The sequence below is a fragment of the Salmo salar genome, chromosome 11 (genome assembly GCF_965601325.2).
Source record: "Salmo salar chromosome 11, fSalSal1, whole genome shotgun sequence".
In the NCBI taxonomy this organism is placed as follows: Eukaryota; Metazoa; Chordata; class Actinopteri; order Salmoniformes; family Salmonidae; genus Salmo; species Salmo salar.
In genome coordinates, this window is record NC_138301.1 from 91,411,363 (window position 1) to 91,421,917 (window position 10,555).

At 43.7% G+C, this 10,555-nt stretch overlaps 1 protein-coding gene across 3 annotated transcripts; it reads right to left on the minus strand.

Annotated features, from left to right (window-relative positions):
* Positions 1-389: 389 nt before the first annotated feature.
* Positions 390-9,971, minus strand: fut7 (fucosyltransferase 7 (alpha (1,3) fucosyltransferase)). 3 transcript variants are annotated; one of them, XM_014128337.3, is made up of 3 exons: positions 9,793-9,971; positions 8,838-8,912; positions 390-2,182 (listed from the first exon to the last, which is right to left on the minus strand). In XM_014128337.3, exon 3 carries the CDS (start codon positions 2,141-2,143, stop codon positions 1,070-1,072), a length of 1,074 nt encoding a protein of 357 aa, XP_013983812.3. In that variant the 5' UTR covers positions 2,144-2,182; positions 8,838-8,912; positions 9,793-9,971; the 3' UTR covers positions 390-1,069.
* Positions 9,972-10,555: the final 584 nt, after the last annotated feature.

Below are 10,555 nucleotides of genomic sequence, written 5' to 3' on the forward strand. Positions count from 1 at the left end.
TCTTCTTCAGGAGTACTTTCATAGTGGAAGTATGTCAGTTTACTTGTCTTGCTGAGAATTCTGGTATATTTTGTTACCCATGAATGTCTTTTTCATCTGTTGCACACTGACTAACTTAAGTGATTTTATTATTTTAAAACTGGAACCGTAGTTCATGTTGCACCAAGGGGACAAACGGCAGGATGTCTGTCGAGTGGGGCATTGATTACTGCCCCTCAACCAGTGTTTCTTGTTAACGTGATCGTCAGTGACCTAAATTGTTTGTCGCCGTTGACTTCCCCAATCCTGTAATAGTCGCTTTGATTGGGCCTTTCTAAAATGACCATGTCAGTCTTGTGTATTTAAAGTCATTTCCTCTTGTGAAATGTGTTTACACAAACCAATGTTTATAAATGAAAGCATATTTGATAATTTATTGAAACTGGCTATTTCTCTGGGGAAACCTAAAGATGTTACCTGTACATTTTCCACCACGCAATTAAATACTTCACTTTATTTTCCATTCCAACCTCTGGTGTAGTTACAATTATTCCAAGTTGACAATTTACGTTTTGTGCTTTGGTTCTCACAGTTAAGGTTTTTACTTTGTGGGTGTTATGCTTTACAGTGAACGCCTTGCAATAAGTATTGTCAATGTCATATCCACACATTATACATAAGTGTCGTTAATGTTTGGATTGGTATATTCCATTTTCCTGTAACTTCTCCACAGAGTATGCTTTGGTACTGTAACACATTGCTTCGGTTCAATTCTGCTGTTTTAAGTACCTTACTGTGATTTGCTATTAATTAAAATGGTCAAAGAGCCATTTCTCAAGTTATTTTGCTGGGAGTGGGGAAGGAAAACGAGAACACAAGTTATTGGCAGAGGGTGGAAATATAACACACAGGAAAGTCCTGTGACTCAATGTGTGGTTTACTGACTCGTTGAAACATGCCCATGCATGTGAAAAGCACTGGTCATAGATGATCGACGTTTCTGAAGCTGTACATTTTTACATGGTGTACTTATGGGCCATGTTCAAAAGTAGTGCACTGGAATAGGAGCTCATTTGGGATGCAGAAGTCTTTAGGGATCTGTCAGTGCACTTGGTGTCCACCTGCCCCAGGCCTCCAGGTCATGGTACACCTTCTGAGCAGGCAGGATGTGATACTTGGGGCAGATGCTACAAAGCCTCTCCCTCCAGTCCGTGTACACTTTCACTTGATGGCTTCGCCGCCACGAAAAGTACCCAGCATATCTCTCCTTGTCTAGTATTAGCTGGCTGAGATAGTTCCCCAGCTCCTTAGTGGATGGAAAGTCCTCAATGTGGATGAAGGAGTTGGGCTGGGCCACAGCCTTGTAGTCACCTGGAGGCGGACCCAGAACCACAGGCACCGCCCCTGCCTGGTAAGCATTCCGCCAGAGCTTCTCAGTGATGTAATCCTTGGAGACGGAGTTCTCGAAGGCCAGGTAGAAGTAGCAGCGTGAGATGGTGGGCAGCAAGTTGCTGGGGGCCAGTACTCTCCCTCCCCATTGCCCATACACCTCCACTTTGATGCTTTTCCTTAGGCTATTGTACACCAAGCTCCTCTTTTGCTGGGAGTTGTAGTTACTAACCACCCAGCAGGCCAGAGTTGACTTATTTTTAGGAAAAACGTCCTCTGTGCTGCTATAGTTACCACTATCGCTCTCCTTCGGCACCAGCTTTCCATATGGTATGGTGAAATCGGCATCACGGCGGTAGGACATGGTCCAGTTGAACACGTTATTGAAGGGTTTCAGGTCTCCATTGTTGTCAGGGGACTCCAGGGAGAGCCAGACCCACTTCTGGTGCCTCGTCCGGGGGAGGTGGAAGGGCAGCCGCTCCTGGCCCGTCATCAGCTCTCTGTGGTGGAAGACCACCAGGTCAGCACTGGAGTAGAGGGAGCGCTGGTCCACCAGGCGGCAGCCGCGGATACGGTACTTGTCCCAGCACACGTCTCCCTCCAGGCTGTAGGAGGGGCCGAAGGGCCAATGCCACAGGAGAATGGTGAGGTTCCCTGTGATAATGTGGCTTCTGTCAGAGTATGGACCCCACCCATACTCACTCAGAAAGAACATGAGAGTGACCAGGCAGGTGATGAAGAGGAAGAGCCTCAAGCAGAATGAGGGGGATCCCATGGTAGAACTGAACCCTTGTTGGTCATCAGGGTTGTTTCACTGTTGGGAAGTGAACAGAGAACACAGTATTTAGTTAATCTGTACACAGTAGCCCACTTACTGGCCTTATCACTCTAGTCATACTATCAGTAGAACATCATTGCTTGGTCCTTAATCTGCTTGCAAAATAAACAATTTTGTTCTCATTTTATTGTGTCACCTCCTGCCATCCGGCCCACGGTATTATTAGACATACAGGGAGTGGTTGATTTGGAAGTTATAAAAGGCTGAATGACTAGCTATGTATCTCCATGTAGCAGCTTGATGAACTTTTTCTAATTTGTCACCATCTCTGCCGTCTCAATTTCCATGTTGGGAGTAGTCTTTGTCAAAGATGGGAGTGATCAGTTGGAGATTGAGTTTCTTTTGGTTGTGCTGCGTGTTACATTTTGCTTCCTGTATTGTGGTTGTCTATCCCTCCCAAGTCTGTGGTTGTCCCAATGTCACTTTGTCACACTGCCTTCCTGTGATAAAGACACTGGGTGTGTTCAGGGCCAAAAGGAGACAGGAAGTGATTACACAGTTATCATAGTACATTGAGCTCAATGTTTGGCTTGATGAGAGCATTGGAGTTGGGGAGACCACAGATCAAGGACTGGGATGTTATTCAACAGAGGTGTTTGATGACCATTAGAATCCACTTCGCCCTTCTGAACTCTCTTGTTTGTGCCTTCTTGTGTCAATGACTCAATGGATGATGGGTATGACCAGACCTGGTATTGACAATGGATTATATATCATCATTACTCACGTTTAGTACACGATGACACAGTTGCCAATATACTGCATCTGTTAATATACAGTATTGACTCTGACCAATAATGACCCTGCATTTAGTGTTATGGTTATGATTAGGTTAGGGTTTAGCAGGGCCATGGACAAATCTTTCAGGGGGCTGTTGCTCAAAATGAAAAAGAAATGGGGAAAGAGGGCAGGCTATCGGCTCGTCATTCATATTGATATTGATGTAAATCTGCGAGTTAGCTAGCTCAATTTCTTTTACTGATTGTGATTTACCTCTCTGTGTCTTTCTGCCTCTCTCTGCTGAGCGTATCAGGCAACCAGACCAAATATTGATGACAATGATTATGTAGGCTAAATCAAGTGTTATGCTGTTGATGTTTAAACTAGGTAGCTAGCTACACACGCTCAACCAGCGACCAAATCTCTCAAGACATGCATACAGGGCCAGCAATATTTTTTATTTTATATTTAACTAAGCAAGTCGGTTAAGAACAAATTCTTATTCACAATGATGGCCTAGGAACAGTGGGTTAACTGCCTTGTTCAAGGGCAGAATGACAGATTTTGACCTTGTCAGCTCAGAGATTTGATCTAGCAACCTTTCGGTTACTGGCCCAATGCTATAACCACTAGGCTACCTGCGGGCCCTAACCATGGGCCCTTGCCCGTCCAAATTAAATATTGATAATTTATTTGACTGAGATGCGCACTGACAGAGACGCATCCATCTCAGATAAAGAATCCGAGCGAGTGAAACAGCGCCCCTCTGTCTCCGTATGTGTTGACCATGTATCTGATACTGTCTGGACAAAAGAAGTATGGCATGCCACACTTTTTTTGGCCAGACAGCTTCAGATACATGGGCTACATATAAAAGACTGAGTGATACTGTTTAGCTCGCGAGAGGGTTCACTCTTGCCAAAATCTGTCCTGAATAAGCCCAATACGTTTCTATGGGCTTAATATGCAGACCTAGTCTTGTCGTCTTCATTCCTGTCTTTGTGACAATGACTGGCATTGTTAGGGCGGAGACATATGCATCAGGTCATTGTATACAGATCTCTGGATTCAGCCACTTGCGAATTAGAAAGGAAAGATGGGCGAGTGCACTGTTCAGATGCTGGCTTACCCTGAAGTAAATTGATGTTTTGCCAAAATAAGCAAATTACACCTGTCTAAATAAAAATATTCAAAATACTTTACCAGAGAGCTTGACTTAGAGGATCATTAGCTTCTTATATACATTTGGGAAGCCAGCAATTTGGGCAGCGTAATAGGCCTAGCTGATTATTGAGTTGAGGCTGTCAGTGAAAAGCATCTAAAATCTGTGAAGATAATGTGTCTTGAGTATAATTTCAAATTTTGAGACAAGAAAAAGGGGAGCGGTGTATGGCGAAGATAGGGGCTTCTCTTTCCAGAATACATGCACTCAGCTCTCCGGAATGTGCTCTGCTGTCTCCCAGCAATTCTTGCACAGTCATTGTGTGAATTGTTTGCCCTTAGATTGTATTACATACACGACCGGTCAAACATTTTAGAACACCTACTCATGTCAGGGTTTTTCTTTATTTTTACTGTTTTCTACATTGTAGAATAATAGTGAAGACATCACAACTATGAAATAACACATATGGAATCATGTAGTAACCAAAAAAGTGTAAAACAAATAGATTCTTCAAATAGCCACCCTTGGCCTTGATGACAGCTTTGCACACTCTTGGCATTCTCTCAACCAGCTTCATGAAATAGTCACCTTAAATGTATTTCAATTAACAGGTGTGCATTGTTAATTTGTGGAATTTGTGGTAAAAGTCCAAGTCCATATTATGGCAAGAACAGCTCAAATAAGCAAAGAGAAATTACAATCCTTCATTACTTTAAGACATGAAGGTCAGTCAATATGAAATATTTCAAAAACGTAAAAAAGTTCTTCAAGTGCAGTCGCAAAAAACATCAAGCCCTATGATGAAACTGGCTCTCATGAGGACCGCCACACTCTGGGAAGACCAAGAGTTACCTCTGCTGCAGAGGATAAATTCATTAGAGTTACCAGCCTCAAAAATTGCAGCCAAATAAATGCTTCACAGAGTTCAAGTAACAGACACATCTCAACATCAAGACTGTGTGAATCAGGCCTTCATGGTCGAATTGCTGGGCCAAGAAACATGAGCAATGGACATTAGACCGGTGGAAATGTGTGCTTTGGTCTAGAGTCCAAATTTGACATTTTTGGTCCCAACCGCCATATCTTTGTGAACGTATGATCTCCGCATGTGTATGTCCCACCGTAAAGCATGGAGGTGTTATGGTTTGGGGGTACTTTGCTGGCGACACTGTCTGTGATTTATTTAGAATTCAAGGCACACATAACCAGCAAGTCTACCACAGCATTCTGCAGCGATACGCCATCCCATCTGGTTTGGGCTTAGTGGGATTATCATTTGTTTTTCAACAGGAAAGTGACCCAAAACACACCTCCAGGCTGTGTAAGGCCTCTTTGACAAAGAAGGAGAGTGATGGAGTGCTGCATCAGATGACCTGGCCTCCACAATCCCCCAACCTCAACCAAATTGAGATGGTTTGGGATGAGTCGGACCGCAGAGTGAAGGAAAAGCAGCCAACAAGTTCTCAGCATATGTGAACTGTTGGAAAAGCATTCCTATGTGTTATTTCATTGTTTTTTGTTGTCTTAACTATTATTATTATTTCCCACCTGGACAAAAGGAACCCTTATGTGAGAATACTATTCATTGACTACAGCTCAGCGTTCAACACCATAGTACCCTCAAAGCTCATCACTAAGCTAAGGATCCTGGGACTAAACACCTTCTTCTGCAACTGGATCCTGGACTTCCTGACGGGCCGCCCCCAGGTGGTGAGGGTAGGTAGCAACACATCTGCCACCCTGATCCTCAACACTGGAGCTCCACAGGGGTACGTTCTCAGTCCCCTCCTGTACTCCCTGTTCACCCATGACCGCATGGCTAGGCATGACTCCAACACCATCATTAAGTTTGCAGACGACATAACAGTGGTAGACCTGATCCCCGACAACGACGAGACAGCCTATAGGGAGGAGGTCAGAGACCTGGCCGGGTGGTGCCAGAATAACAACCTATCCCTCAACGTAACCAAGACTAAGGAGATTATTGAGTACTACAGGAAAAGGAGGACCGAGCATGCCCCCATTCTCATCGACGGGGCTGTAGTGGAGCAGGTTGAGAGCTTCAAGTTCCTTGGTGTCCACATCAACAACAAACTAGAACGGTCCAAACACACCAAGACAGTCGTGAAGAGGGTACGACAAAGCCTATTCCTCCTCAGGAAACTAAAAAGATTTGGCATGGGTCCTGAGATCCTCAAAAGGTTCTACAGCTGCAACATCGAGAGCATCCTGACTGTTTGCATCACTGCCTGGTACGACAATTGCTCGGCCTCTGACCGCAAGGCACTACAGAGGGTAGTGCGTACGGCCCAGTACATCACTGGGGCTAAGCTGCCTGCCATCCAGGACCTCTTCACCAGGCGGTGTCAGAGGAAGGCCCTAAAAATTGTCAAAGACCCCAGCCACCCCAGTCATAGACTGTTCTCTCTACTAGCGCATGGCAAGCGGTACCGGAGTGCTAAGTCTAGGACAAAAAGGCTTCTCAACAGTTTTTACCCCCAAGCCATAAGACTGCTGAACAGGTAATCAAATGGCTACCTGGACTATTTGCATTGTGCCCCCCCCCCCCCCCCCCAACCCCTCTTTTAACGCTGCTGCTACTCTCTGTTTATCATATAGGCATAGTCACTTTAACTGTATATTCATGGGTAGCCTAGTGGTTAGAGCGTTGGACTAGTAACCGAAAGGTTGCAATTTCGAATCCTCGAGCTGACAAGGTACAAATCTGTCGTTCTGCCCCTGAACAAGGGAGTTAACCAACTGTTCCTAGGCCGTCATTGAAAATAAGAATTTGTTCTTAACTGACTTGCCTAGTTAAATAAAGGTACAATAAAAAAAATTGGGCGACCAACCAGTGCTCCCGCACATTGGCTAACCGGGCTATCTGCATTGTGTCCCACCCGCCAACCCCTCTTTTACGCTACTGCTACTCTCTGTTCATCATATATGCATAGTCACTTTAACCATATCTACATGTACATACTACCTCAATCAGCCTGACTAACCGGTGTCTGTATGTAGCCTCGCTACTTTTATAGCCGCGCTACTGTATATAGCCTGTCTTTTTACTGTTTCTATTTCTTTACCTACCTATTGTTCACCTAATACCTTTTTGCACTATTGGTTAGAACCTGTAAGTAAGCATTTCACTGTAAGGTCCACACCTGTTGTATTCAGCGCACGACAAATAAACTTGGATTTTATTTGATTTATTATGTAATGAAGAAAATAGTAAAAATAAAGAAAAACCTTTGAATGAGTAGGTGTTCTAAAACTTTTGACCGGTAGTGTGTGTAACCAGTAGGCATAGTAAATGTACCAATATTCACCCTCATTTGGTTACATTCATTTCTGTTTATGCATGTATTACAGTCATTTACCGTTCTCATTCTCTGAGTGCAACCCATGTTTGCAGAGTTCACAACCTGCTACACTTGTGAGAAACACGTTTTTTTTTTCATAACCATAATTTAGGAGTTTTATAATTTTCCCCCCATGTCTTTTGTTTAGAATGCTGCATGTGAGCAATGAGATCTCTGTACTAATAACGTTGAGTGAGCACGCGCCTGAGCACGCCAACCTGCCGAGTTCACTAGCAACAGTGAAATAACCTGAATTTTCATCAGGATATTTTCGACTGTTTTTATTTCGTAGGCTTGAGGCCTATGTATTTTACTTAGTTGACAATGGAAGTTATAGACCTACTGCTGCATTGGTTTATATGCTATCTCTGAGTTCCATGCGCAAATGTAGTTAGCTGCCAATGGATCATGGTGTAGGCTATCAATGTGTCCTTATGGCAAGGCTGGTGCTCCAGCAATAGTTGAATTATAACTTTTAGATGTTTTATTGTTTTTATTCATATTTGTATGATGACAATACTTTTTAGAAATGAAAACGTTATTACTGAAATGAAACTGTTCCACGAAAAAAATGATCACAACTTGCACGCAGATAGGTAGAAGTGGTAGGATAAATTCTAAACTTCCCCAAACGTTATTATAACAGGTCCCGTGAAAAAAAACGTCCCGCCTATAAGAAGAAATCAAATGCCCATCCAACTGATTCGTTCAGGCACCGTCCCTGCATGCAGGTTTGGGTACCGGGCGCGCGCAGAGAGGCGCAACTGGGCGCGGGTGATCTCCATACAGGGCAGATTAATTGGCGCAAACAATGGACGGGGTGAGGTGGCGAATTTGACGACGACTTGCGGACAATGGGTTCTGAACAACAATGACAAAATCATTTTGGTGGGAATTTGACCACCACCCTAAAGGACACTTTGGAGACTGGAAAGGCAAACTGGAAAGGCAAAGGGCCATATGCTCTGCACAGGTAGAGCCCAATCTGTACAAGTGCCTCACAGTTAGTGTGTAAATACCGCCATACGGAACCATACACAATTTGCCAGCCCTTTCCACTGACTGTGGGGGAAAAACATCTATATTTGAAAGATCTGTTTGAAATTAAGTATACAAAAACTAAATCAAAACAGTAACTCAAACGTTATCTTTTAATTAAGTGAGTTTCCAGATCGTTGCAAAGTAGATAAAACATTCGAGGTACAACACAGGTAACCTCTAGACAAGCAAAGCCTCACATATAAGAGAAACTGAAAGTGGCAGTAAAAGAAAGACAACTTCACAACTAAGATTCATATTTTACTACTGGAATCGAATAATTGTGCAATACAGAGTGAACATGCCGTTGACAGCACAGTCATTCTGTCCATCTCTATCCACTAACCTGGGAGGTGGGCTGTCGGTCAGTGGATGTGGAGTCCCAGTCTTGTCTGTTCTTGCTGAGGCCTTGATGGGGACCCTGCTCAGAGAGTGTCCATCAAAAGCAGGTGAAAAAGCTGTGCTGCTCTGGGTTATGATTGAAAGATAACTGTATCAGGATGTGTGCTCTGTGGGCACTGCAGCACCATGTGCTCTTTCTCGCTCTCTCTCTCTCTCTCTCTCTCTCTCTCGCTTTCTCTCTCGCTTTGCTCTCTCTCTCGCTTCCCTCTCTCGCTTCCCTCCCTCTCTCTCTCTCTCTCGCTCTCTCTCTCTCTCTCTTCTCATTTTCTGTCCTTCCCTGCTTTTTCTCTCAGTCGAATGGTATGTTTACCAGACTGCTGTGGCCATAGTGATAATGAAGACAAATAGGTTTGTAGAGTCTGTATTTCCTCGTCCATAATGATTAACCTCAGCTAAGTACAGGTATTTGCCCGTTTAAAACATAACTTATAAGTAGGGGAGAACGTATTCAGATACAGTAGCCTTTTTGGATATCTCAGAGGACTTTTAACAACTTTCACATGTAAAAGTTTATAGCCAGCCTTTTTAGAGTCAAACTGTATGATAAAATAGGTTCAGCAGATTATCAGAAGAAAAGAGATCAAGCTACTCACTGGGCACGTACTGGTCGAATCAAAGTTTCAATTACGTTATATTGAACAATTGTGGACTCGACTTTGAATTGTTATGTATTGTTCAGTAAGCTCAAATGTCAGAGAGAGGAAACTAACCATCCATCTCAACCTGATTCCCCAATACAATAGCGTATTGCAACAAAACTAAAACCACTTAATATGTTCCACTTCTCTAAACTCTTCTGAGAAATCAGGAAACCAAGAGAGGCCCAGGCATGCACTTGTAAAGACAGTTGCAACTGAAAAGACTGTTGATTACATGCACTTTCAAAATAATGTGCCCACAATCATTGTTGTAGTGGTCCAGTGTAGTGGTCCAGTGTAGTGGTCCAGTAGTCCCCACCCTCTGGTTGTTGTCTGGCTCTCTGGTCTGGTTACTGGTCAGTCACTGCCTGTCACTGATGGCTGTTGTGGGGGAAGTATGGTCCTTCACACAGTCCATCCACCTTAAGCCATGACTGTCCAGCCACATATGAGCAGGTGCCTGGGCATCTCTCCCCAGATACCGCCTCTGTAGCCAGAGGAGATGTTTATATTTAACTTGATAACAGCTGCACTGTTCACAGCCCCAGATACACCATGTTTCCATTGTCACTTTTAATGTGCTTTTTCCTTATCGCTGAATAACCAAAACTCCCTGCTAATCATTAACAGTTAGATAGTGCCAACTACCCACTGAGCAGATACAGAGGCACCTGACCCAATATCTGTGTTACAGCTGAGCTTGTACATGAGCTGCTGTGTGCTGCCTCCTCAAACAACCTTTTCTCAAAGTGTTGTATCGTTCTGTCTATGTGGTGTTGTTTGAGTGATGCTTAAAGGTACAATTTATCAGTCCTCTTTGAGTCTGCTTCGAATCTGGGTCTGTTAATTACTCTTGAACTTGTTTTTATGCACTGTCCTCTCTCTGTACTTAATGGAACCTTGTTCAGGAATCACTGGTTGAACCAGAGGAGGCTGGTGGGAGGAGCTATAGGAGGACAGGCTCATTGTAATGGTTGTAATGGAATAAATGGAACCGAGTCAAACATGTGCTTTCAATGTGTTT

Bases quoted from the DNA above. Each gene is read 5' to 3' on its own strand.
- fut7 (XM_014128337.3), bottom strand. From the start codon at position 2,143: ATGGGATCCCCCTCATTCTGCTTGAGGCTCTTCCTCTTCATCACCTGC.